Source organism: Nerophis ophidion, linkage group LG14, assembly GCF_033978795.1.
Source record: "Nerophis ophidion isolate RoL-2023_Sa linkage group LG14, RoL_Noph_v1.0, whole genome shotgun sequence".
NCBI classification, from domain to species: Eukaryota; Metazoa; Chordata; class Actinopteri; order Syngnathiformes; family Syngnathidae; genus Nerophis; species Nerophis ophidion.
In genome coordinates this window covers 23,564,342-23,592,272 of record NC_084624.1, presented here as the reverse complement: position 1 = coordinate 23,592,272, position 27,931 = coordinate 23,564,342, and the positions used below count along the sequence as shown (strand labels likewise).

Below are 27,931 nucleotides of genomic sequence, written 5' to 3'. Positions count from 1 at the left end.
TTGGCAACACTAAATGGTCCCTAGTGTTTGAATGTTGTTGTCTATCTGTGTTGGCCCTGTGACGAGGTGGCTACTTGTCCAGGGTGTACTCCGCCTTCCGCCCGAATGCAGCTGAGAAAGGCTCCAGCAACCCCCGCGACCCCGAAAGAGACAAGGTGTAGAAAATGGAGGGATGGATAAATACAGCGCTCCAGACCAATTTGCTTACTGAATTTGTGCTGGCTCGCGGATGAAATTGGAGACGGCGATGTGTCAACTGCGGCTGTAATTTAGCCACATGAATAACATGAATATTAAAAGCATGTTCATCAAACTTCTTTATTATTACTTGGAGTGTTCCAAGAAAACGCTTTCACTTTCGATACAATATCGACATTGGAGCCTTGAGTATTGGCCCATATGATATCAGCAGGATCCGTAGACAAGGTTTGATCTAGTGAAATCAGGTTTTAGGTATAAAAAAAACACTAACCTTATAGTGTTAAAGTAGATACTTGAATTATTTAGTAGTGTGGTATGTTGGAAAAGAACAATGGTTGGGATTAAAACACTAACCTTACAACAGAATAATGCTTTTCAAGTGGAGTGTTAATTTGTGTTTTGGCGACACCTAGTGGTCAAAATAATCAATCAAATTAAGGGCAACACGCAAGCAGTTGAATGATGCGGACATGTTTGTTACTGAATTTATCTGTAATTATTTTGCAACTATAATTATTTGTTACCTGTTCATAGTGACAGCTGTCAAGTCTTACACTTCATAATTGTTCAATTAAAGACACTCATTTTTTCACATTGTCAAGAATTTTGAAAACAAAAAATAATTTATTCAATTTTGGAATAAGGCTGTAACATAACATAAAACGTGGAAAAAGTGAAGCGCTGCAAATGCATTGTATAATAAGTCTAATATGTCGAGCTATTGAGCTTACATACAGTAGCTGATAGCTCTGAGTAGCCTACCATGTATACCTTTTTGTAAATAACGTCACTACATTACGAGGGAAGATAAAACTTGTGTGCTTATTGGAGAATATTTAGCTGTTAACTCGCTGTCAAACTTTGCACAAGTAAACACGCTGCTGGACTGCTTATATCTGAGTTTTTAGATCCAATGTCAATATTGGATCAGGACAGCCTTAATTATTACTGAATGCATATTTGACCTTTCTGCTGTTTCAGATGTCGGGGGCAATGCCCCCAGTACTGCTGCCTCAGCAACAACGGGCCCCTCGTCCACACGTTCTCAGAGATCCATAGAGAGCAAGTCAATGGAGAGCTTCTTTGGAACGAGGTAAGCTTGGAAAACCATGACATAAAATGACACACTGTTGTTAATGCTTTACTTCATACTTGCCAACCCTCCCGGATTTTCCGGGAGACTCCCGAAAACTCCCGAAAACCTCCCGTGACAAATTTTCTCCCGAAATTCAGGCGGAGCTGGAGGCCACACCCCCTCCATCTCCAAGCGGACCTGAATGACGTGCATAAAGAGCGAGCCTGCCCAATGACGTTATAACTGTAGAATGGTCGAGGGCGAGTTCTTGGTTTCATATGTGGGTTTATTGTTAGGCCGTTTCATTAAAGTCCTCCCAGCCCGGTAATAACACACAACAACAGCAGTCACATTTTTGTCTGCCGTAAAGCAGTTCAGCTGCTGTAAGCTCCAATGTTGTGCGCTTTTGACACTCTTAAGCAGGACAATACTGCCTTCTACTGTACATAGAATAGAATAGAATGTACTTTATTTAATTCAGCACCACAGTTCGCTCACAATAAACAATGATAATAATAAATAATATATTATATATAATATATGAATAATATAAATATATTCTACATATATTCTACATTTAAGTGCAGTCAAGGAACATATGCATTATACAGTCTGATGGCTGTCGGTATGAAGGACCTCCTGTGTCGTTCCGTGTTACATTTTGGGAGTCTGAGCCTTCCACTGAACATGCTCATTCTCTCCGCAAGGTCCGAGTGTAGTGGGTGGGAGGTGTTGTCCATAATGGCTAGGAGTTTTGCTAGACTTCTCCTCTGCCAGAGAGTCTAGCTGTGGTTAGAAAAATAGTGACAGACAATAGAACAAAGATGGACATTTCAACCCTTAACTCAACAATGAGTAGATGAGTGTTATGTGTGTGTATATGTGTAAATAAATGAACACGGAAATTCAAGTATTTATTTTATTTATTTATATACATATATATATATATATATATATATATATATAATATATATATATATATATATATAATATATATATATATATATATATAATATATTCTAGCTATATATATATATTTATTTTATTATATATATATGATAAAATATATATATATATATATATATATATATATATATATATATATATATAATAAAATACATATATATATAGCTAGAATTCACTGAAAGTCAAGTATTTTATATATATATATATATATATATATATATATATATATATATTAAATATATATTAAATATTTGACTCTTAACCATGCCCCCCACTCCCCACCTGCTGAAATCGGAGGTCTCAAGGTTGGCAAGTATGCTTTACTTATATTCACTGGACATGTAAACACCATCAACAGTTTAGTTCATTTTGCTCATAGTGCATTCGGAAAGTATCCACAGCGCTTCACATTTTATGTTATGAATTTTCCATCAAAATTACCTTATTCCAAAAATATAAGTCATTTTTTCCTCAAAATTATACATGTTACACCATCCTGACAATAAGATAAAACATTTTCTAATTTGCATATTTAATAAAAGTAAAAAAAAACGCGTTCACAGCCTTTGCTCAATACTTTTTTGATGCACCTTTGGCAGCAATTAGAGCAGGGGTCACCAACCTTTTTGAAACCAAGAGCTACTTCTTGGGTACTGATTAATGCAAAGGGCTACCAGTTTGATACACACTTAAATAAATTGCCAGAAATAGCCAATTTGCTCAAGTTATCTTTAATAAATAAGTCTCTCTCTCTCTCTCTCTCTCTCTCTCTCTCTCTCTATATATATATATATATATATATATATATAAAGGGTATTTATGTCTGTCATTCCGTTGTACATTTTTTTTCCTTATATGGAAGGTTTTTTGTAGAGAATAAATAATGAAAAAAACACTTAATTGAACGGTTTAAAAGAGGAGAAAACACACAAAAAATGAAAATTAAATTTTGAAACATAGTTCATGTTTAATTTCGACTCTTTAAAATGCAAAATTCAACCGAAAAAAATGAAGAGAAAAACTAGCTAATTCGGATCTTTTTGAAAAAATTAAAAAAATAATTTATGGAACATCATTAGTAATTTTTTCTGATTAAGATTAATCTTAGAATTTTGATCACATGTTTTAAATGTGTTAAAATCAACTTTGAAATAAGATTTAAATTTGATTCTACAGATTTTCTAGATTTGCCAGAACAATTTTTTTAAATTTTAATCATAATAAGTTTGAAGAAATATTTCACAAATGTTCTTTGTTGAAAAAACAGAAGCTAAAATTAAGAATTAAATTAAAATGTATTTATTATTCTTTACAATAATAAAAAAAAAATACTTGAACATTGATTTAAATTGTCAGGAAAGAAGAGGAAGGAAATTAAAAGGTAAAAAGGTATATGTGTTTAGAAATCCTAAAATCATTTTCAAGGTTGTATTTTTTATCTAAAAGTGTCTTTCTGAAAGTTATGAGAAGCAAAGTAAAAATATAAATGAATTTATTCAAACAAGTGAAGACCAAGTCTTTAAAATATTTTCTTGGATTTTCAAATCCTATTTGAGTTTTGTCTCTCTTAGAATTAAAAATGTCGAGCAAAGTGAGACGAGCTTGCTAGTAGACAAATCAAATTTAAAAAATAGAGGCAGCTCACTGGCAAGTGCTGCTATTTGAGCTATTTTTAGAACAGGCCAGCGGGCTACTCATCTGGTCCTTATGGGCTACCTGGTCCCCGCGGGCACCGCTTTGGTGACCCCTGAATTAGAGCCTCAAGTCTTTGAATACGACGCCACAAACTTGGCACACCTATCTTTGGGCAGTTACGCCCATTCCTCTTCGCAGCACCTCTCAAGACCCATCCCACTGGATGGGAAGTGTTGGTTTTCTTCCGGGATGTCTCTGTACATTGATGTTTTCATCTTTCCCTCTATCATGACAAGTTTCCCAGTTTATGCCGCTGAAAAACATCCTCACAGCATGATGCTGCCACCACCACTAAAAAGACTTGAGGCTGTAATTTGCATCAACAAAGTATTGCGCAAAAGCTTTGAATACAGGTGATGTTTTGAAAAGTGTTTTTTATTTTTAATATATATTTTTTTATATTGTCAATAATTTTGAGAACAAAATATAATTTCATTCAATATTGATTATTGGAGTCACGATTCGATAATATATCGATTCAATTCGATTCAAAAACGTTTTTTTTTTCCCGATTTAAAAGGATTCTGTATTCATTCAATACATAGCATTCCAGCAGGATCTACCCCAGTCTGCTGACATGCAAGCAGAGTAGTAGAATTTTGAAAAAAGCTTTTATAATTGTAAAGGACATTGTTTTATCAACTGATTGTTTTATCAACTGATTGCAATAATGTAAATGTGTTTTACCTTTTAAACAAACCAAAAATATGACTTATTTTATCTTTATGAAAACATTGGACACAGTGTTTTGTCAAGCTTATGAGATGTGATGCAAGTGTAAACCACTGTGACACTATTGTTTTTATTTTTTATAAATGTCTAATGATAATGTCAATGAGGGATTTTTAATCACTGGTATGCTGAAATTATAACTAATATTGATACTGTTGTTGATGATATTCATTTTTGTTTCAATACTTTTGGTTTGTTCTGTGTCTCCTCTCAAGTGCTCTGTTTATTGCAGTTCTGAGTGTTGCTGGGTCAGGTTTGGTTTTGGAATTGGATTGCATTGTTATGGTATTGCTGTGTAGTGGTTTGATGGATTGATTTAAAAAAACAAAAAAAAATTTTTTTTTTTAAATTAGAATCGATTTGTTACTGAATTTATCTGTAATTATTTTGCAACTATAATTATTTGATACTTGTTCATATTGACAGCTGTCATGTCTTACACTTCATAATTGTTCAATTAACTAATTTTTTCACATTGTCAAGAATTTTGAGAACAAAAAATAATTTAGTCAATTTTGGAATAAGGCTGTAACATAACATAAAACGCGGAAAAAGTGAAGCGCTGCAAATGCATTGTATAATAAGTCTAATATGTCGAGCTATTGAGCTTACATACAGTAGCTGATAGCCCTTAGACCTATGACACTTAATAATAAGTGTCATAGGTCTCATAGAGCAGGTGTATTTCATGTGGCCATTCAGTGACGTTTCAAGGCAGGACACATTTGGATACCTGTAAAAGTCACTGCAAATCTTCCAGGTTTCCGCTCGGCAGACTCAGATCCTCTATTTCATCAGGAAGACAGGTTCCTCTCAAGTCCCACTGCCTCTCTGCAGAGAGTGAGAAACAACCTGACAAAGAAGCGTCAGACTACCTGCCCCTGGTGAGTCATTGGGTCATCAGCAGCACATCTAAGCAGGCACTTTCATTCACCACTGTCTCCTTAGGTTCGCCTGCAGCTAGCTTCAGGAGCCTTTCTCCTCACAGAGCTCTACGCCGACTGCGTCCAGATCTCTTTAGACCGCCTAAAGAGGGCATCACCCTACACCCTGCATAGACGCAGCCTCAGCCCACCTTTCCGCTGTCCATCTCCCAGCGCTCCATCTTTGTCCTCGGCCGCTAAAACCCCGGCTAGTCATCACGTCACCTTCTCACCATCCTCCTGCTCCCTCGTCAAAACAAACGCGCCTCCTTTTCACCACACCCGAGACGACATCCCACTGATGCTGGAGCCAAGGCTTCGCAGAAGACACCTGTCCGACAGAGATCCCGTCCCCTTGTCCCCGGACCTCCCCAGCTCTGAGGAAGGCTCCCTCGAGCTACCGAGCGGAAATTCGCCAGGCCTGAGCCACGGCCAAGCCGACAGCGGTCGCGGGTCAGAGACCGACATGTGTGAGGGCTCATCGCTGGAGCTGGCCTGCCTCCAAGTCAGCAGCCAATTGGCTCAAGATGACCTGGAGGGCTCGAGCTGGGCAACGGCAGTGGCCCTTGCTTGGCTGGAACATCGCTGTGCCGGATACTTCATGGAGTGGGAGCTGCTGGCTGCAAAAGCGGACTTCTGGCTGCGAGGTCAGGAGCTGCCAGAGGGGGTGGACCTGGCCGGGCTGAGGGGGGCCGCCAGACAGCTGTTTCTGCTGCTGCGCCACTGGGATGAGAACATCAAATTCAACATGCTGTGCTATAACCCCAAGTACATGTGAGACAATCACCTCTGGAAACTGAGCCAAATGCAAGTGCCGTTATTGAGTTAAATCTACCATGCAGTTATCTTAAGAAATAGCCTCATCTTACAAAGCCAAATCATCAAGAGTCAAAGTTAAAGGCCTACTGAAATGAGACTTTCTTATTTAAACGGGGATAGCAGGTCCATTCTATGTGTCTTACTTGATCAATTCGCGATATTGCTGTATTTTTGCTGAAAGGATTTAGTAAAGAACATTGACGATAAAGTTCGCAACTTTTGGTCGCTAATAAAAAAAAGCCTTGCCTGTACTGGAAGTAGCAGATGATATGCGCGTGACGTCAGAGGTTGTGGAGCTTCTCACATCGGAACATTGTTTACAATCATAGCCACCAGCAGCGAGAGCGATTTCCCCATTAATTTGAGCGAGGATGAAAGATTTGTGGATGAGGAAAGTAAGAGTGAAGGACTAGAAAAAAAATAAATAAAAAGACTATAGAGTGGGAGCGGTTCAGATGTTATTAGTAGGGTTGGGTACCGAGTATCGATTGGAACCGGGACTAACTTTCCCATTCTCCCGGAATGGTTCAAAAGTTTAAATTTTGATTCCTAGTTTCGATACCCAGTCCGCCGACCCGGAAGAAGAAGCCGCTGAACACCAACGAAGAAGCGCCCACCGCCGGAAGTGTTAGCCGAACGAGTCAGTCAAGCATGGATAGCAGGCGTCGACGGTCGAAAATGTGGCTTTATTTTACTAAAAAAAAAGGAAATATCGGCGAAATGTAACAAGTGCGACAGGACTGTTTCGTGCTTAGGAGGGTGCAAGTCGAACATGATGAAGTACCTCCGAGTTCATGGAGTACAAATAAATGCGTGTCCCGTCTTCGACAGGAGACACTATCTGTCCAGAAAACTCACGCATCCTGCCTGAGAAGGCGGATATGGTCATTTTCCTAAACAAGAACTGTCTCTGATTTTATACTGTATCTGCTACTAATCTGGACTGGGTTTTGCAAGTTGTTTCTTATTGTTTATTTGCTTTTCTGCACCAGGTTAGCCCATCAGTGGGAGCACGGTAACATGTTTAAGTACCTGCAGCATCATACACTTGTGTGTGTGTAAATGTGATTTCATGAGGTTTTCAAAAATAAAGCTCTCTTAATGAAAGAGTGAAAATGTATTTATAATATTTATATTCAAGTTCATAGATTTGATATTGATATTCTAGTTGAAAACAGGGCTTTAAGGAATTTGTAGTAAAGTTCACAAAATGTTAATAGAATTAAAATTGATGGGGAATGTCAGACTATTTCACTCAGAAAGACTGTAGCTCATTTAAAATATCCTGAACTTTTTTTTGACCCTGCCTTTTTTTTTTAAAAGAAAGAATCGGAATCGAGAATCGTCAGGAATCGGAATCGAAGCAAAGAATCGGAATTGTTGGAATTCAAACGATACCCAACCCTAGTTATTAGACAAATTTACTAGGATAATTCTGGAAAATCCCTTATCTGCTTATTGTGTTACTAGTGTTTTAGTGAGATTATATGGTCGTACCTGTACAACATGAAGGTCAGCCCCACACCTTTCTTCAGCACCAGTCCACGGGTGGTGGCGATGCCCATCTCTGCCCTTTGCAAGAGACCCTTTCCGAAACACGATCTTTCGAAATGATCGCTGCATAATACACTGTACTTTGTGTCAACCGTGTTCGCTTGATTGCTCTGTTCCTAGTAAAGCTTCACCGTCAGGGACGGCGTGGCGCAGTGGAAGAGTGGCCGTGTGCAACCCGAGGGTCCCTGGTTCAATCCCCACCTAGTACCAACCTTGTCACGTCCGTTGTGTCCTGAGAAAGACACTTCACCCTTGCTCTTCATGGGTGCTGGTTAGCGCCTTGCATGGCAGCTCCCTCCATCAGTGTGTGAATGGGTAAATGTGGAAGTAATGTCAAAGCGCTTTGAGTACCTTGAAGGTAGTAAAGCGCTATACAAGTACAACCCATTTAATTATCTTTCGAGAATGTAAACAATGAAACACCGGCTGTGTTTGTGTTGCTAAAGGCGGCCGCAATACACCGCTTCCCACCTACAGCTTTCTTCTTTGACGTCTCCATTAATCAATGAAGAAATTGCAAAAGATTCAGCAACATAGATGTCCATAATACTGTGGAATTATGAGATGGAAAGAAACGACTTATAGCTGTGAATGGTGCTGGAACAAAATGTCCTCTACAATGCGTGACATCACGCGCACGCGTCATCATACCGCAACGTTTTAGCATGATACTTCCGTGCGAAATTTAAAATTGCAATTTAGTAAACTAAACCGGCCGTATTGGCATGTGTTGCAATGTTAATATTTCATCATTGATATATAAACTATCAGACTGTGTGGTCGGTAGTAGTGGGTTTCAATAGGCCTTTAAATACAGCCCGTCCAATTTTAATATAGGAGCGCCAAATTTGTATAGTGGATTTTTTTGTTTGCAAAAATAAACTATAATATGGGAACTTGACTACTTGTGGTGTCTGCACAAAAAGGGAAACAAACAACCCCTGTTGTAAGTAGCATTTATATTTATTATAAAACGTCACATTTTTTTACTGTGCTAATGATCTGTGACATGTTCACCACAGGAGGACATGACATCGTCACAAGAAGCTGGCCTACAATACTCGTACTTAGTAACTTTAAAACAGGAGTTGAGCTTATTCCTCACATGCTACACATCATTGCAGACCTGGGCAAATCAAGGCCGGGGGGCCGCACACAGCCTTTTAAGCTTTTCAGTCTGGCCCACTGGACATTCCCAATTTTTTTCAAATGTTTTTAAATAACCGTAAGTCTTGAACTATACAAAGTATTTCAATGGTTGGAATCTGCACTTTTGCATGATATACTCGTTACTATGGTAATCTAATTATTTACTATGGTAATTAAGTCACAGCAGCTCAGACGAGGCACTAGGCAGTGTGGGTGGGGAGCGTTTCTGTCAGGGACAGATAAGGAAGGAGATTTTTACAACAAAGTTCTAAAGCTTAGTGATATATCAGATTGTAGGTGGGGTTTTGTTTGACCCTTCGCATTCATATTTTGCTGTTTTTGTTGCATATATGTTGCATTTCGCTTGATTGTAAAATATGTCGATGGAGAGGGTAGGTGACGACCATACGTTGTCAATATTCAATGTTTTCTCCTTCATAGTTAATATTGTAAATCCCACATTCTTTTTTTTCATTTACATTCTGGGTGTCTCATTCAGTAAAAAAAAATTTAAATTACATTCCGTTTTTTCAGGCGATCTGTCATACCGTTTTTAGCTTTTAATCAGACATTATTGTGAACTAAAAATCAGATATATCGGCTCTAAGACACATTTTTTCTCAAAATGTGCTCCCCCCGAGTCAAATTAATTGCCCACGCCTGCATTATTGCGTGCTTTGTGGAATATTGAGAGAAAACCTCACTATGCTGCTGTGTTTCTAACAAAGGGTGTTATGTAAATAAAAGTTATTTAAAAGATAGACCTACTGAAATTAGAAGATGACACATTTCAATATCACAATGGATGACATACTTGTAAGTCATGATGTTGTGATTACAAGATTTGGATATTGTTGCAACATTTACTGCATACTCAATGTTTCATCACATCGTGTTAAATAGAAAATCACCTCATTGTGTCATGTGCCACCAAACAGTGTTGCCTTGGAGTGACACCAACATTACTTGATGTGTTTTCTTGAATATACACGTGGATTTTGCTTTCAGCACACTTAAATCTCCACGGGGAATTCATTGTTTTGAATAATAAAAATACTAATTGGTATTGTGACAAAACCGGAGATACCATTCCTCCCTTCATAGTGGCAACAACTGCGTGTTTCATCATGTGTGCAGCTGTCTCTGGACTCTACCTTTGCTTCCTTCACTTTTTAGCACAAAGCTAAGACGCCAATAATGGCTCCTTGAGAGTCTATCTCATTGGCGGTCTCTCTATGCTGTTGTTCAGAGAGTGGATGGCGCCTCAGCAGCTTTCACCCAAATACACTCCTAAGTGTACCACGTCTCATTGGCATTTGTCCTTGACAGGTGCTTTTGCCTGCGTTTCAGCTGGTCCTGCTGGGTGCAGGGGCGGAGCTAACCACAAACAGAGCAGAACGACAAAGTGACACACGTGGAGGGCTATGGAGCTGCTGCAAGTCGAGGGGTAAGTGTTCCACGAGAGCTCAATAAGACCCAAGATCAGGACCCTAAAGATACAACAGCACAGTTTACCTGTATGCATCTCATATTGCTTAATGTTGCATCCTTGTTATTACCTGAGGAGGTGGGCCATCTTTTTCACTCCTCGACTCCATAGCACGTAGGGCAGCGTGTGGAAGTACCACACGTAGAACTGGTAGTGCAACGAGCGGCTGAAGCACATGCCAATGAAGTTGGAGGTAAACAGAATGAGAACGATCTGTAATTGGATGTTAAGGTAGGACAGAAACTACGGAAAGCTAAACGATTGCTGATGTTCCTGAAGGATATGATTGACAGTGGTTTTCTGAGCTGGGACTTTCCTCTTGCCAGGTTCCTTGAAAAGTTCAAATGGGCTTTCGCCCTGCCTGAAAAGAAGAGAAAACACACGTATTTACCATATTGTAACCACTGCCTATTTCTATCTATAGGTGTACATGCAGTCCGACCACTCGGACGGGTCAAACGTTTGGAACTGATTGAAGCAATTAGAGCCGCTGCTCATTAGGGCTGTCTTTTACTAAGGATTTTCAAAGCATATTCTGATTAGTTAGATTTCGCCCATACTTAACGATCCGTCGAATTTATGGCATTGTTATTGTTATTTAAGCGAGAACAGATTGTTATATTGACTGCTCAATAGATGTCAGTAAAGTCACACGGACGTACATTAACTCGGTAAACAAATGAAGAAAAATGGTCAGAACTCGAAGGTCACTTTCTAAGTTACTTTAATAAACGTGAAGCAATAAATCAAAGAGAAAAATAACACCCAAGCATGAAATATCCCAGTCTTGGTAGAAGGGGACTGTGAGGAGGGTTGAGGTGGAAGGGATAGGTTACTGTTTAAGAGTCTTACGCGTTTCACTTTCGTTTGTTTAAATCAGACCTAAGCAAAGTAAGACCCGTGGGCCACATGCGGCCCGTTAGATTTTCCATCTTTGAATTAACGGCAAAACTGTCACTGCCATTATGATGTGCAGTGCTGTTTTTAAATAACCGTAAGTCTTGAACTATAGAAAGTATTTCAATGGTTGAAATCTGCGCTTTTGGGTGTTATACAAGTTATTGCGGTATTTTACGTCACAGCAGCTTAGACCAGGGACAAACCAGAGCAGGCAGCCCCAAACGCGTGTCAGAAACAGATGCGGAAGCAGACTTTTATGTGATAATATATCATAAGGTAGGTGTTTGTTACATTTTTGTTGTGTTTTGCTTGTTGTTAGTATTCAGTGTTTTATTGTTCATAGTTAATATTGTAAATCCCACTTTCTTTATTTTCATGTACGTTTTGGGTGTCACATTCAGTAAAAAAACTGTAAAATTCCATTTCGTTTTTTTGAGGTTGTCTGTCATAACGTTTTTAGAACTCTCGGATATTGTGACTTTTGGTATGACGTAGTGTTCCTGAAAAAAGGTACCCCAACACATATACTGTACAGCAGATTTTTACAGCTAAATGTGTATATATCATTTATACACACATACAAATAAGCCCCCCAGACACTTTTTTCTCTTTCAATGTGGCCCGAGTCAAAATATTTGCTCAGCTCTGGTTTAAATAGTGGAAACCGTTTGCTTACTTTAACTTTATTAGAAGGTACAACCCTCCCTCGACTTGCTTTCTCTTTCGTGTCTCACTTAAACTGCTCCCCCTGCAACCTGTGTTAGCTAGGAACATTAACATGATACTTTGACTATGTTTACGCTGCAAGCAAAAGTAGACAAAATCTTATTATTGAAATAGTTGTTTTTTTCCATCTGACTATTTAGTTTATAAGAAAAATATGATCTTTGTCAAACTCCAGTATAAACACACACAGGGCCCAATGTGGCTTGATGTCATTTGCATGCGCAATTTGATAAAATGAAAACAAACATATTTGACCGTAAATGAACAAGGAAGGCACTACTACACAAGAAAACGTTGACTATTCCAAGACACTCCTACCACTTACACAATTTCACATGACTATATTTGTGGTGAATAAATACAAGCTCTACAGTCATTTTGGTTTTAATCAGATGGTGTAGTGCAACAGCAGGTGTCATGTAAGTGATGTTCCCCTATTTATTAATGTGACTCTTCTGCCGAGTATTCCCTCACCTTTTCCAGCGACGAAGAGCAAAGAGCAGCAGGGTCAGCAGGTGAGCTGCCAACAAGACGAAGTGAAAGTACCGGTTCAAGAAGAGCCACTCAGGCAGGAAGCGCCAGTTGACCGTCCACTTGAACATAAACTGACGCCCCAGGTCAAAAGCCTGACTCACGTAACCGACATGGTTCTCCAGGAGGAAAGGCAAACCCAACAAGAGCTGTAATGTATCAGGACAAGTTAAATACGATCCAAGTGTGAACCAGTGATTATTATCTACCTGTATGTTTGCACAGAGAGCAAGTTTAGGGATCATCCTGATTAGACCAAACTCGGACAGCAGAAGGAAAAGTAGTCCAGGAGCAAAGAGGAGCACGTTCATTTTCACAGACACTGCTAAACTGTCAGAAAGAGGAAGACGGTGCAGTTATTTAAAAAAAAAAAAACTAACTCATTCAGCTCACAGCAAGGCATCTCGCGAGCAAACGTCTTCACGGGAGCCCACACTTGCCTGTAAAGACCACAGCCAAGGGACCAGTGACCATCAATGAAGAGGTTAACAGCGGCGAATAACAGCATCATAGCCACTGGATCGTTGAACAGACGCAGCACGAAGATTGAGTGGATCCGATAGGAGGCACAACACATAAAGAAGAACACATACGGAGGAACCTATGGGACGAGGAGGACATTAAGAAACACAACTTGGAGAATAGACAAACATTATAGTCATGTTGGCGGTTAAGAAACTCCAGCTGTTCTAAAATGCTACATCTTGACTGCTGAGGAGAACTCAGAGAAGAGCTCAATTGATGTTATAAACAATCATCAATTTCATGACCTTAAGGCTGGATTATTTTGAGTTTATATTTACAGACTGTTCTAGCAAGCCTTTAAGGATCCTCTATCACAGAGGACTGAGCAAGACTGCGGAAAACTTTGGAAAGCAACGATGAATTCGTTTTTGAAAGACACACTTTTTAATAATTGATTTTTAAATAGATACATTTGTATTAAGGGCAAATACACTTGTATAATAAAGTATATAACACACAACATGTGCAATTTTCACCTATGATGATTAAATTATGTGTATTTCTTTGACATTGATGCAAATTTCCCTCGTTTTTCATGTTTTTGCTGTGTTCGTGGACTTTTTGAGCCTGCACTGCTACATGCAGATCAGAGTGGCTCCTGAGATTTTATTCATTTAACAATTGAGCCACTGTTTGTCAAACAATTGTGGATCAAAAATAGTTTGTCTAGGTCTAAGGATAAAAGTTGGCTCTTCTGCCGCTAGCTTAATGCTAATGTACAATGGACCAGCCCATTGACGGGCTAACAAAAATGTACATTGTGATCTTTTTAGACTTTTGTACAAACGTTTAACAAATGAGATTTTATAAATTGACAAAACAACAAATGTATTTCCATTTACATGCATACAGGCACCTAACTCTGTGGACACACATATACTACTTAGCCAGTCTGGGGTTTTGTGTGCCGCTTAATTAAAAAGCCTGTTGCTCAAACCTCAAACTCAACTTTTGAAACAAATTCATGTAGTAAATCTTTAGTTGAACATGACTGCCATTGCACATCAACTAATCAATACATTCCTCTATTTTAAAAACAAAAACAAAATTTGGCTTCTATTTTTGACAAATATAGTAATTTGTTTGTTGAGTCTGTTCTGTTCAACCAAAATTGGTGGCATGTGCCAGCTGTTGGTGGTTTTATTATACTTTTGGGCTTAAAACAATTGATTCCACTTGTACTAGCTTCACTGTTCTAGTACTATTGATGGGTCAGTAGGGCTGGGCGACATGGCCTTTTTTTAATATCTTGATATTTTTAGGCCATATCACGATACAAGATAAATATGTCAATATTTTGCCTTAGCCTTAAATGAACACTTGATGCATATAATTTCAGCAGTATGATGATTCTATGTGTCTACATTAAAACATTCTTGTTCATACCGCATTAATATACGCTCATTTTAAACTTTCATGCAGAGAAGGAAATCACAACTAAGTCAATTGACCAAAACGTTATTTATTTAAGTTATTAGCAAGTGACTTTTCAAATGATGCTACATATTAGCAGTAATATTACTTTTGATAGCAACGCTTGTGCCGCACACTTGACAAATTAAAGTTGACTATTCGACATATTCACACTTGATGCCGAACCACCGCCAGACGATGGACCCCCCGCTGTTTTTCTTGGGAATTATTTTTTCCTTCAGTCGCACCTTCTTTCTCTCGTATTACCACTCGCACGGTTTCGCTAGCATCACAGCTAATGTTACCCATGCTGCTACCTCTCTGCTCCGTGAGGGCGTATACGTATGTGACATATTACATGACAGTATGTGACGTGTGTAAGTTTGTGCGCTTGCTGTATGTGAGAAAGAGACACAAGAAGAAGTGGGAAGAGCCTGTAGTGTAATGCCCGCAGCTTAAAGCAACTGCATGAGAACGTATAATCGAATATCATGATATAGTCATTTTCTATACCGCGCAAAGACAAAACCGCGATATATCGTGTATATCGATATATCGCCCAGCCCTACGGGGCAGTATAGCATCTTATACACAAACTGACCTTCTTGGTGCGGCAGTATACTCTGAAGACCAACAGTAGCGTGATGAGGTAGAAGACCGCAAAAATATACTGGCCCAAGCGGATGTTGGCCCCGGAGCTGGTGATGTAGTACAGAGCAGTGAAGATGTACACAAAGCCAGCTGGATACCTGCAGTCAGAAAATCATTATTTACACATTATTTTAGACTATGTTTACACTGCAGGACAAAGTGGACTAAATCTAATTTTACATTGAACTAAAATGTGATTTTCATCAGACTCCAGTATGAACGCACAAAGGCCCCAATGTGGCCTCGACGTCACTTGCATGCGCAGTTCGATAAAGTAAAAAACAAAAAGGAAGTTGACCACAAATGAAGTGACCCAGAACCACAACAGAAGGACGTACACGAACCCATTTGTCTGCTCAATAGAGAAACAATAAAATGTGTAACTTTCCATGTCTCTACTCCGGACATTAAAAAAGTAGAACTCTTGACTGCGGTAAACTTATTTTGAAAACACCGTTCTTCATTTTCTGTCGTCGTTGTTGTTTTGGGTCACTTACAGACGAGGATACGTAAAAGGGACACTGAGTATGTGCAAGTGACCCAATGTCCAAACATTGAACAGGAAATAGAGAAAATAGCTTTCCACTTGGTTTAATTCCCGTTTTAGATTTTCAAAAACATCAATGATATAGGACAGGGGTGCCCATTACGTCGATCGCGAGCTACAGGTCGACCGCGTGGGATGTGTCAGTCGATCACCAGCCAGGCTTTTAAAAAAATAGACCTAAAAATTAGCGATCATCAATCTTCTCCAAGACGTCACTTGATTGACATTCACGGCACCCAAGGGTCTTGTGAGATGATGCTGCATGCTGCCAGATCATTATTAAGAAAAAAATTACCTAGAAGAAGGCGAGAAACACTTTTTATTTCAACAGACTCACGCGCCGTACCTTCCGTCAAAACTCTAAAGTCCAACTGCACATTTCCTATCTTCACAATAAAAGCCCTGCTTCATGCTGCTTTCCGAGACTCTTATTTTGTTAGCGCAGGCAGCATGGAGCAGGGCTTTTATTGTGAAGATAGGAAATGTGCAGTCGGCCTTTAGAGTTTTGACGGAAGGTACGGGGCGTGAGTCTGTTGAAATAAAAAGTGTTTCTCGCCTTCCTCTGTAATTTTTTCATAATAATGATCTGGCAGCAGCCAGCGTCATCTCACAAGACCCTCGGGTGCTGTGAATGTCAATCAAGCACGCTACGGAATTTTCCGCCAATGTTTTTCTTGTAAAGTGTATGGAAGCTGGACAAATAAGATGCCAAAAACCAACCACTTTCATGTGGTATTGTACAGAAAGGAGGACTTTTTTTCTCCTCCATTAGAAAATGTGGGCGTTATCAACACTACTGTCTGATTCCAATCAATGAAAGTCATCAGAATCAGGTCATATACCAACTAATATTCTTGTCTTCATAAAAGAAAGACACCTATATGCGTTACACATGCATGTATTATCATTAAACACATTTAACTTGTTAACAAAAACGTCTCTTTCATAAATAAATAAATATAAATGATATATATGAATGAGGTAGATCCCTTCGATTTGGTCAATTGAAAAGTAGCTCGCCTGCAGAAAAAGTGTGGGCACCCCTGATATAGGATAATCGATAACAATCATTTGTCGTATCAAACCAAAAAAACTTGGAAAAAAGATTTTTATGTGAAATTATTTTCAAATTCCAAACAAAAAAGGGATGGCTGCAACGTACACGTTACCAAAAAGGCAAAGTGATTTTCTTTTAGTATTTTTCTGTGCACACGAATAACGTGGCTTGATTTAAAGCTGACGTAAAAGTCGCAGAGGTCCCATTGCTGTTTAAGACTACAGTCACATTTTGAAAAGATACGATTCCAAACCGATTTCGACTACCTAACGGACAGCGTGGCGAAGTTGGTAGAGTGGCTGTGCCAGCAATCTGAGGGTTGCTGGTTCAATCCCCACCTTCTACCATCCTAGTCACGTCCGTTGTGTCCTTGGGCAAGACATTTCACCCTTGTTCCTGATGGGTCCTGGTGAGTGCCTTGCATGGCAGCTCCCGCCATCAGTGTGTGAATGTGTGTGTGAATGGGCGAATGTCGAAATACTGTCAAAGCGCTTTGGGCTCCTTAAAAATGGGTAGAAAAGCGCTATAAAGTACAACCCATTTACCATTTACCTCCTGATGTGACCCAAACATGATGCGAAAAAAATCAGATTTGAGGCACTTATGAGCATTCAGACTGGCAAAATATAACAGATCTGGGTGAGTTCAGGGCAAAAAAACATGTTAATTTGGTCCACAGCCTAAACGGAGCCTAAGTTCTTTTTATGCAAGGCCAGAACTTACACCAAGGGGCCCGTGTCTCCTTTAAGCTGGGTGTAGTCATAGGTACCATTGATGACTCCTTCCACTTCATCCATGTAGGCTTTCCAGTCAATTTCAGTGTCTGCAAGATACAAATTAATTTGTTTTACAATTATTTATTTTATATTCTAAATATACAATTGTATATGCTCTACAACACAATGGTCATTGGCATAAATACAGTAATGATCCTTGGCTGTTTATTTTAATAATCGTAGACCCATCCATCCATCCATTTTTCTACCACTTGTCCCCTTTGGGCTCGCGGGGGCAGGGATCATTTAGACCAGGGGTGTCAAACTGATTTTAGATGGGGGACCACATGGAGAAAAATGTACTTCCAAGTGGGCCGGACTGGTAAAATCACAGCACGATAACTTAAAAGTAAAGACAACTTCAGATTGTTTTCTTTGTTTGAAAATAGAACAAGCACATTCTGAACATATACAAATCATAATTTTGTCGGGGGTTATTTACACTTACATGTTGCGGTTAATTCTACGCTATCTTTTTTTTTTTTGTCGTTACTTATACTTTCTGAATAATTTATATGATATTGTATTTATGATGCAATTGCCATTTTGGCGTCATATGCTCTGTTATTTGTTTAGATCAGGGGTGTCAAAGTCATTTTAGAAGGGGGGGCCACATGGAGAAAAATCTACTTTCAAGTGGACTGGACTGGTAACATCACGGCACGATAACTTCGAAATAAAGACAACTTCAGCTTGTTTTCTTTGTTTAAAAATAGAATAAGCACATTCTGAAAATGTACAAATCATAATAGTGTTGGGTTTTTTACACTTACATGTTTGTGTTGTATTTTTATTTGTTGTTATTTATACTTTCTGAATAAATTATGTGATAATGATCATCAGTCAACTCATTGGTGTTAATTTTCAATCTATCAAAATAAAAAATATCAAAATCTAATTACAGCAAGTTATTTATGTACTTTGCTCATTTTCCACGACTGGTGCACTAACATCATGTGGTTTATTTTCATTTTTTTACATATGTAGCATCATCTACAAAGATACAAAAAATTGCTATTGCAACATCCAGTGGACACATTTAGAACAGCAGTTGCTTTCATTCAAAAATGTCGACCAATTGTTATACTCATCCTGCGGGCAGGATAAAAGTGTTCGCGGGCCGTACGTTTGACACACCGGATTTAGACATTCATATCAATAGAGGGATACACTCCAATATTAAAAAATACACTTTCTATGCTATACCATTAAATCAATTAATAAATGGCTGGGGGAAAAAATATCGAAAAGTACGTCTTCATTTTAACTCTTGAACCGGACCAGCAATGGCATGCATGAGCTGCAAATTCCATTTGACAGGTGGTTGTCTAAAATGCTTGCTAACGCTAACCTTGTGGCATCACTTACGTCCACCAGAGGGGCAGATAGCCATAGCATGCTAACTAGCCTCAAGGCTACTTACATGCTACTTTCTGAATGACCCACACATTGATGCCGATCTCCAGAAGCCACAAAACGGACACCATTAGAAAGGTGTACTCCGTCTTGAAGAGGACTAAATGTTTATCCTGCCACAGCGAGTGAAGCGTCGTCCGTAGGACAGACGTGGAGGCAGGAGGCTTTTTCCTCACTCCCGCCATTGCTGACATTTGAGAGACATGCGCAGTCGAGCGGTCCAACTTTATCCGTGACGTCATGGGTCGATCACGTGACAGAGTCAGCCACGCACTGAATAACAAATATGGTTTGTTTACGTAGTGAACTCGCCTTGGTACATCTCAGTGAGGTGTTAGTACCCGTAATAATAATATTTTTCAAACTTTGAGTTGTTATTTTTGGTAATTTATGATTACTTTTTAGACTGGTTCTGATGTTAATTTTACACTAAATTTCACACATATTTTTTACGTGTTTGTGTATTGAAGCAGGTTTCCATTCCAAACAACAACTTGTTAATATCTTGAACCTAAACTGTAAAGCAGGGGTCACCAACGCGGTGCCCACGGGCACCAGGTAGCCCGTAAGGATCAGATGAGTAGCCCGCTCGCCTGTTCTAAAAATAGCTCAAATAGCAGCACTTACCAGTGAGCTGCCACTATTTTTTAGATTTCATTTATTTATCATCAAGCTGGTCTCGCTTTGCTTGACATTTTTAATTCTAAGAGAGACAAAACTCAGAAAGAATTTGAAAACCCAAGAAAATATTTTAAAGACTTGGTCTTCACTTGTTTAAATAAATGCATTTATTTTTTTTACTTTGCTTCTTAAAACTTTCAGAAATACAATTTTTGAGAAAAAATACAACCTTAAAAATTATTTTAGGATTTTTAAACACAACTTTTTACCTTTTAAATTCCATCATCTTCTTTCCTGACAATATAAATCAATGTTCAAGTATTTTTTTTATTATTGTAAAGAATAATAAATACATTTTAATTGAATTCTTCATTTTAGCTTCTGTTTTTTCGACGAAGAATATTTGTGAAATATTTCTTCAAACTTATTATCATTAAAATTCCCAAAAATTATTCTGGCAAATCTAGATAATCTGTAGAATCAAATTGAAATCTTATTTCAAAGTCTTTTGAATTTCTTTTAAAATTTTTGTCCTGGAAAATCTAGAAGAAATAATGATTTTGGTCTTTGTTAGAAATATAGCTTGGTCCAATTTGTTATATATTCTAACCAAGTGCAGATTGGATTTTAACCTATTTAAAACATGTGATCAAAATTCTAAAATTAATCTTAATCAGGAAAAATTACTAATGATGTTCCGTAAATTCTTTTTTTTTTTTTTCAAAAAGATTTGAATTAACTAGTTTTTCTCTTCATTTTTTTTCGGTTGAATTTTGAATTTTTAAAGAGTCAAAATTGAAGATAAACTATGTTTCAAAATTTAATTTTCACTTTATTCCTGTTTTCTCCTCTTTTAAACCACTCAATTAAGTGTTTTTTTCATCATTTATTCTCTACAAAAAAACTTTCGTAAAAGGAAAAAAAATGTCTGACGGAATGACAGACAGGAATACCCTTTTTTTTAATATATATAGATTTGTTTATTAAAGGTAAGTTGAGCAAATTGGCTATTTCTGGCAATTTATTTAAATGTGTATCAAACTGGTAGCCCTTCGTATTAATCAGTACCCAAGAAGTAGCTTGTCAGAGTTATTTGTTGATGAACCCCTAGATGCAGAGACGGAGGCAGGCATAGAATATGAAAACATGATTTAATTAAAACTATCCATCCATCTTCTTCCGCTTATCCGAGGTCGGGTCGCGAGGGCAACAGCCTAAGCAGGGAAACACAGACTTCCCTCTCCCCAGCCACTTCGTCTAGCTCTCCCTGGGGGATCCCGAGGCGTTCCCAGGCCAGACGGGAGACATAGTCTTCCCGGCGTGTCCTGGGTCTTCCCCGTGGCCTCCTACCAGTTGGACGTGCCCTAAACACCTCCTTAGGGAGGCGTTCGGGTGGCATCCTGCCCAGATGCACGAACCACCTCATCTGGCTCCTCTCGATGTGAAGGAGCAGCGGCTTTACTTTGAGTTCCCTCCGGATGGCAGAGCTTCTCACCCTATCTCTAGGGGAGAGCCCCGCCACACGGCGGAGGAAACTCATTTCGGCCGCTTGTACGCGTGATCTTATCCTTTCGGTCATGACCCAAAGCTCATGACCATAGGTGAGGATGGGAACGTAGATCGACCGGTAAATTGAGAGCTTTGCCCTCCGGCTCAGCTCCTTCTTCACCACAACAGATCGGTACAACGTCCGCATTACTGAAGACGCCGCACCGATCCGCCTGTCGATCTCACGATCCACTCCTCCCTCACTCGTGAACAAGACTCCGAGGTACTTGAACTCCTCCACTTGGGGCAGGGTCTCCTCCCCAACCCGGAGATGGCACTCCACCCTTTTCCGGGCAAGAACCATGGACTCGGACTTGGAGGTGCTGATTCTCATTCCGGTCGCTTCACACTCGGCTGCAAACCGATCCAGTGAGAGCTGAAGATCCCAGTCAGATGAAGCCATCAGGACCACATCATCTGCAAAAAGCAGAGACCTAATCCTGCGGTCACCAAACCGGAGCCCCTCAACGCCTTGACTGCACCTAGAAATTCTGTCCATAAAAGTTATGAACAGAATCGGTGACAAAGGACAGCCTTGGCGGAGTCCAACCCTCACTGGAAATGTGTTCGACTTACTGCCGGCAATGCGGACCAAGCTCTGGCACTGATCGTACAGGGAGTGGACCGCCACAATCAGACAGTCCGACACACCATACTCTGAGCACTCCCCACAGGACTTCCCGAGGGACACGGTCGAATGCCTTCTCCAAGTCCACAAAGCACATGTAGACTGGTTGGGCAAACTCCCATGCACCCTCAAGAACCCTGCCGAGAGTATAGAGCTGGTCCAGAGTTCCACGACCAGGACGAAAACCACACTGTTCCTCCTGGATCCGAGGTTCGACTATCCGGCGTAGCCTCCTCTCCAGTACACCTGAATAAACCATACGGGGAAGGTTAGTTTAAAACTAAACAAGAACAAACAAAAAGCACGCACGTGGGCGGAATAACAAACTAAGGGAGCTAGCACTGGAAGCTAGAAAACAAAAAGGAACTTTAGCATGGAAGCTAGTGGATAGCAAACAGAAAAACTGGAAACAACTAATGCTAACAGAAACAGCTTACCGCTACGACGACCAGGACAAAATGTAGCACGACAAGTAGTAGCTGTAACAAAACTACATGATAGGTAGCACGACAAGAGTGACATGTGGCAACGACAATCCAATGATCCAGCAACTGACACAAGACAAAGCAGGTACAAATAGGAGCGGGCTGATTGGCAACGGGTGTGGCCAAGTGCCAATCAGCCGCAGCTGAGGAGGAACACAGCACTCAGGGAACAAGACAGGAAGCTGACAAAACAAGAGCACTAGACAGGAACTAAAGACAGGAGATACTAAACACAGAGGAAACAGACAAATGCAGAGGAAAAAACTAAAACATAGACAAACTTTCAGGGGAAAGCCTGACATAGCTCTTGGTTTCAAAAAGGTTGGTGACCCCTGCTGTAAAATATGTATTGTATGGGCTGTCTTATAATTGACAATAGCCACAATGCACTTTTTTATGCTGTGAAGATAGGTTTTGCGCAGAATAAGACTTGCTTGTAAATGAAAAAGATACTTACCTTTGTTCCACTTCCACTTTGTTTATATAACACATTGAAACAACAACATTTTTCCAAAGTGCTGCACAACAATATTAAAAACCACATTCAAATATTATCCTGAGCTCCACTAATGACTAAATAAAAACAAAAAATAAAAATAAATAATAATAAATAAATACATATAAAAGCAATATAAAAACAATGTAAAATAAATATGATTAAAAACGATTTTAAGGGTGAAACCAGTCAAAACAGTAAATAGGAATTACAATTTTAAAACACAGAGGGCAACAGAGGACCACACAACTCACGTACTGTTAAAAGCCAGAGAATAAAAATGGGTCTTAAGACAAGACTTACTGTGGGAGCAGTTCGAATATGGAGGCAGTTGTTGTTGTTGCCTCAGGTGTCAGGTGCAACAATTTAACAGCAGAGGGAGACAGCCTCCTATCTCACACTGCTGTTAAAAGCTTTTGGTAAACTAACATCTACAATTTTTCCTCAAGCATTTTGTAAATCCTGCAAATCAATATTGATAATGGTGATTGTGCAAACATTGTGTAAATAGCCATCTCGGTCCCCTTGATTTTTTTGTCAAGATAATATCTGCTTTTTAAATTATTGATTATTCTGTTAATTTCAAAAGTTTCAGGCATATTATATATTTTTTATATGATTCCCATAGGCCTTATGTGATGTTTCATTGCAGTAGGTACAGCAGCATATGTAATGCAATAGTGGTGTCAGCCAGTTGTTGTTCAAAACAATGAGCGTGAGGGGTAGTGGGTCTGAAGCCTTTCAGAGAACTCAGAGGGGAACTCTCAGAAATATTTTGCAACGGATAAGGAACATATGATGACGTCACTCTTTTTTTTTTAAGCTTGACTCCTCCCCTTACCCTGAGGTAGTGTTCACCTGCTCCCCAGCCATCGCGTTTACATTGCTGCCGAGATTGAATTTCGAACTAGCCTAAATAACAACAGCATATCCTTCTTTACTGCATTCATAAAAACTCGCTGGTGTTTTCTTCCCAAAGTTTTGCTACAATGTGGTTTAATGTTGAAATGTGTGCTGCGTTCGCCTGTAAAAGCCGAGTTTGTTTGCAAACAAAAGCCAGCCACGTGGAGAACCTGGGCTACCTGGGAAGTGTAGTTTTGAAGTAGGCGTGGAAAACGCGCTAACACGACATGTTAACAACATTACCCACAATGCACCAGAAACACCAGCTGAGTGCGAGCACTGGGGCAGGAACTTTTTTGTGTCAAGTATAAATAGGTTCTGTGTTTACAGTTAGCTAGATAGAGCTCTTTGTTGTTGCTTCAAATTTTGGGACAAAATGTGCGGACTGAGCAACAGCTTATTTTCTGTCACTTAATTCCTTCAGGAAAGTTATTTCAAACTATATCCAAACACCCTTTTTTTGCCAGAAGACACTTTTTCTTTCCTTTTTTTTTTTTAGATTTACCACCCGAAAGCGTCCTTTGGAAACCTTACTAAGGTAATACCTGTGTTTCTTAACTAATTGTGCTCTGTGTATTGTCATTTTTTTAAGTAATAATGTCCAAATATTTGTCGTGAAAACAACAATACAGCGCTAATGTAAGCGGTGTGTTGCCCTCGGCCTAACGGTCGGCAAAGAGACATGTTGTCGCCTTTGTTTACGACAAGCACGTTTCCTGTATTGCAACGATACACCAACTGCACCACTGAACCGTTACATAAAACCATTTTTTTTCAGTGGAAAATTAATATTTTCAATATTTTTGATTTAAAAATATGTGCACATGATTTGTACTTAATGTTAATTACATCACAGTTTACACTAGAATAAGTAGCACAACTGTCCACAACTGATTACATTTTAATCCGATATAACATGAATATGTATTGTACTTGGTGATAAAATATTGTTTTTATTATTCATAATGTGCTTTGTCAGATGTCCGCTGTGGCCAAACCAGTCCTCTGGTCTTGATGAGGCGCTTTGTTGCATGCTATTGGCAGGTTTACTGTACTTACATACGCACATGCAAAAAGACTATTTTGAACATTAGCCAAAGTTTAAAAATAGTTTGAAATAAATGAACTCACCCCTCTAGCTATAATCATCTGCAACAAATCCTTGCCACAGTGTCGAAGTCATATTCAGGTCAGATATATTTGTGACCTTTCCATAGCCCGGTGGTCAGCAACCCGCAGCTCTCGAGCCGCGTACGGCTTTTTAGTGCCGCCCTACTGGCTCCCTGGAGCATTTTTTAAAAAGGATGGAAAATGGAAAAAGATGGGAGTGGGGGGAAATATATTTTTTTGTTTTGGTATGTTTTTGTTTGAGGACAAACATCACACAAACCTTCCCAATTTATTTATTTAATTGTTAGAAAGCTTACTGTTTAAAGGCCTAGTAAAATGAGATTTTCTTATTCAAACGGGGATAGCAGGTCCATTCTATGTGTCATACTTGATCATTTTGCGATATTGCCATATTTTTGCTGAAAGGATTTAGTAGAGAACATCCACGATAAAGTTTGCAACTTTCGGTGCTAAAACAAAAGCCATGCTTTTACCGGAAGTCACAGATGATGACGTCGCAAGTGTGGGGGCTCCTCACATGTTCACTTTGATTTTAGTGGGAGCCTCCAACAAAAAGTGCTATTCGGACCGAGAAAATGACAATTTCCCCATTAATTTGAGCGAGTATGAAATATTTGTGTTCGAGGATATTGATAGCGACGGACTAGAAAAAAAAAAAAAAACATGATCGCATTGGGACGGATTCCAATGTTTTTAGACACATTTAGTAGGATAATTCTGGGAAATCCCTTATCTTTCTATTGTGTTGCTAGTGTTTTAGTGAGTTAAATAGTACCTGATAGTCGAAGCTGTACGTCCACGGGTGTCTTGGCGCGCAGTGTCTCAAGGGAGTCGACGGCAGCTATGGACGGGGCAAGCTCAGCTTTTCTCCGTTAAGAAGCGACTTTTTAACCACAATTTTCTCACCGAAACCTGCTGGTTGACATTCCGTCGTGTTTCATGTTCAATTTTCACCTCCAGGAATTTTAAACAAGGAATCATCGTGTGTTTGTGTGGCCAAAGGCCAAAGCTTCCCAACTCCATCCACTCCACAAATTGCAAAAGATTCAGCAACACAGTTCTCCAAAGTACTGTGTAATTATGCCGTTAAAGCAGACGTTTTGTCCTACTAATTTTGGCGATTGTTGAACTCACCATAGTGTGGACTGTGACGCAACAGTTTGTTTACATGTAAAATCTTCCACTCCTTCTTTCTCTCAATTTTGTCCAACAAAAGTTTCATGCTGTGTGTGAACACACAAAAGTGCGCTTTGTTGATGTTATTGACTTGTTGGAATGCTATTCAGGCATATTTGGTCAGTTCATGACTACAAGCTAACCAATGCTAACATGCTACCTAGGCTAGCTCTGTATACATATTGCATCATTACGCCTCATTTGTAGGTATATTTGAGGTAATTAAATATCCTTTATTTTTATCCCCTTTGTATATAATTGAATTTTGCATGTCTTATGACACATTATCTGTATGTAATATCAGCTCCATTTCAGATAGTTGTTTAGTTGTTTGTGCGCTATGTTGTTCCAGACCACAGCAAACACTACCTAACTTGCCAAAGATTGTAATAAATCTATTAAAATAAGACAGCCTGCCGTTTCCTTTAACTTGAACACACACATCTATACCTTTTGGACATTAAAAGCCAGTAATTTCCAGGAGTTATCTCACCTTCTGAGTAGCTTCTGATTTACTAATGGTTTCAAAAGGTTTAAAATTATATGGAATACATTTCATAATTTCTGTCAATCAAGATTTGCTTCAGCCTGCGACACATAGTTATTTTGATAGTAGGCTATTATAGTTAATATAGACACTTACGTCATGTGTTGCATTCATTATAACACTTATACAGTACACGGCTTTTCATTTTTTGCGGCTCGCGACAGATTTGTTTTTGTATTTTTGGTCCAATACGGCTCTTTCAACGTTTTTGGTTGCTGACCCCTCACATTGCCCGTGTAAACTGGAAATCTACAAATGTGGCATAACTTGTGAGATGTCTTGTCTTATTTAACTAAACCTCTCATCAGCTGTAAGAAACCCACGCTATAGTACTACTTTTAAAGGAAGCATTAAATTATTCTGCTTTGAAATTGGAGTTCAGAACATTCAGATGTTCTCTTTTAATATGTAACAAACAATGTATTATTAGTTTTCCCTGTAATCAAATAAATTAAGTCAAATGTCCACCCATATGTGGCATATTGAAAGGACAAAAGACACTAAGTAGTATTACAGGTTTTGTACTGCTTTGAGGAATAAAATATCTAACTTATTTTGTATTTTTGTCTCATTTATGACTTTTTTGTTACTTTTAGTGTAAATACTAGAGGGACAACGGATGGATAGAAGATTTTGGATCAAAATGTGTTATCATTGAAGCTCCGGGTCCAAGTTGTCCACACTGTGCCCACGCCTGCGCGCTTCCACTGTTGTTTTCGCACACTGTACCGGTGAATCCCTGCCCCCACCTCTTAAAAAAAACCTGACTGACAAAGGTTGCTCAACCTGTCTCCCGCCTCTTTCCGTCTCCTGTCTCATGGAGACCATTGTGCCTGCGGGCACAACTGTTTGGTGTCAGGGTGATGAGCTATAGTAAATGACATGTAAACACTGTACCAGAGATTCTTTTTGAAAACAGTAGTTCCCCAAACAGAATGAAAATTGATGTGAAGCTTTTGAACGTCAACCTTATGTCACTCATTTATGTGTATTTTATTTGTAAGTTCTTTGTTTGCCTATGCTGAGTGTTGTCAGTTTGACCAGTGATTCAGTCAGGTTGCCATGTTCTGTGTACACTTCATTAGATACACCTGAAGAATCGTCACCTTTACAAAGACAAAAATGCCCAATTTTCATAAAATCTGCCAGAGAGGTATTGATTTAACAGTGAACAAATTATACTTAGAGATGTTCATTATTGTTTTTTTAATCATATAATGACATTCAGGTAACCAAACTTCAGTATTAATT

General features: G+C 39.1%; 3 protein-coding genes across 9 annotated transcripts in view; 2 read left to right on the top strand and 1 right to left on the bottom strand.

Annotated features, from left to right (window-relative positions):
- vwa5b2 (von Willebrand factor A domain containing 5B2) overlaps positions 1-10,049 on the top strand; it is a 129,406-nt gene extending 119,357 nt beyond the window's left edge. For all 5 annotated transcript variants that reach the window (XM_061920170.1, XM_061920173.1, XM_061920172.1 and 2 more), the window contains 3 exons: positions 1,183-1,294; positions 5,430-5,553; positions 5,618-10,049. In XM_061920170.1, coding sequence (XP_061776154.1) covers positions 1,183-1,294; positions 5,430-5,553; positions 5,618-6,370 — 989 coding nt within the window. In that variant the 3' untranslated portion in view covers positions 6,371-10,049. The remainder of the gene's footprint in view (positions 1-1,182; positions 1,295-5,429; positions 5,554-5,617) is intronic.
- Positions 8,910-25,878, bottom strand: alg3 (ALG3 alpha-1,3- mannosyltransferase). 3 transcript variants are annotated; one of them, XM_061920181.1, is made up of 9 exons: positions 25,733-25,878; positions 17,677-17,776; positions 15,300-15,447; positions 13,201-13,361; positions 12,970-13,090; positions 12,704-12,909; positions 10,889-10,964; positions 10,674-10,819; positions 8,910-10,604 (listed from the first exon to the last, which is right to left on the bottom strand). In XM_061920181.1, the coding sequence occupies exons 2-9, from the start codon at positions 17,748-17,750 to the stop codon at positions 10,421-10,423; spliced, it is 1,116 nt and encodes a 371-aa protein (XP_061776165.1). In that variant the 5' UTR covers positions 17,751-17,776; positions 25,733-25,878; the 3' UTR covers positions 8,910-10,420. The 3 variants fall into 3 exon arrangements, with proteins under 3 accessions (XP_061776165.1, XP_061776166.1, XP_061776164.1); XM_061920182.1 differs by lacking the exon at positions 25,733-25,878 and adding an exon at positions 24,958-25,631; XM_061920180.1 differs by lacking the exon at positions 25,733-25,878 and adding an exon at positions 19,153-19,368.
- klhl24a (kelch-like family member 24a) overlaps positions 24,091-27,931 on the top strand; it is a 40,418-nt gene continuing 36,577 nt past the window's right edge. Inside the window, exon 1 of the mRNA XM_061920176.1 lies at positions 24,091-24,364. The gene's annotated coding sequence lies outside the window, so the exon portion shown is untranslated. The remainder of the gene's footprint in view (positions 24,365-27,931) is intronic.

Excerpts from the sequence above, each read along its gene's own strand:
- alg3 (XM_061920180.1), bottom strand. The coding sequence starts at position 19,339 with ATGTCAGCAATGGCGGGAGTGAGGAAAAAGCCTCCTGCCTCCACGTCT. Across the intron at positions 10,965-12,703 it reads GCTCTTCGTCGCTGGAAAAG|GCAGGGCGAAAGCCCATTTG; the intron begins GTGAGGGAATAC and ends TCTTCTTTTCAG. Across the intron at positions 10,605-10,673 it reads AAGATGGCCCACCTCCTCAG|GGTCCTGATCTTGGGTCTTA; the intron begins GTAATAACAAGG and ends TTGTATCTTTAG.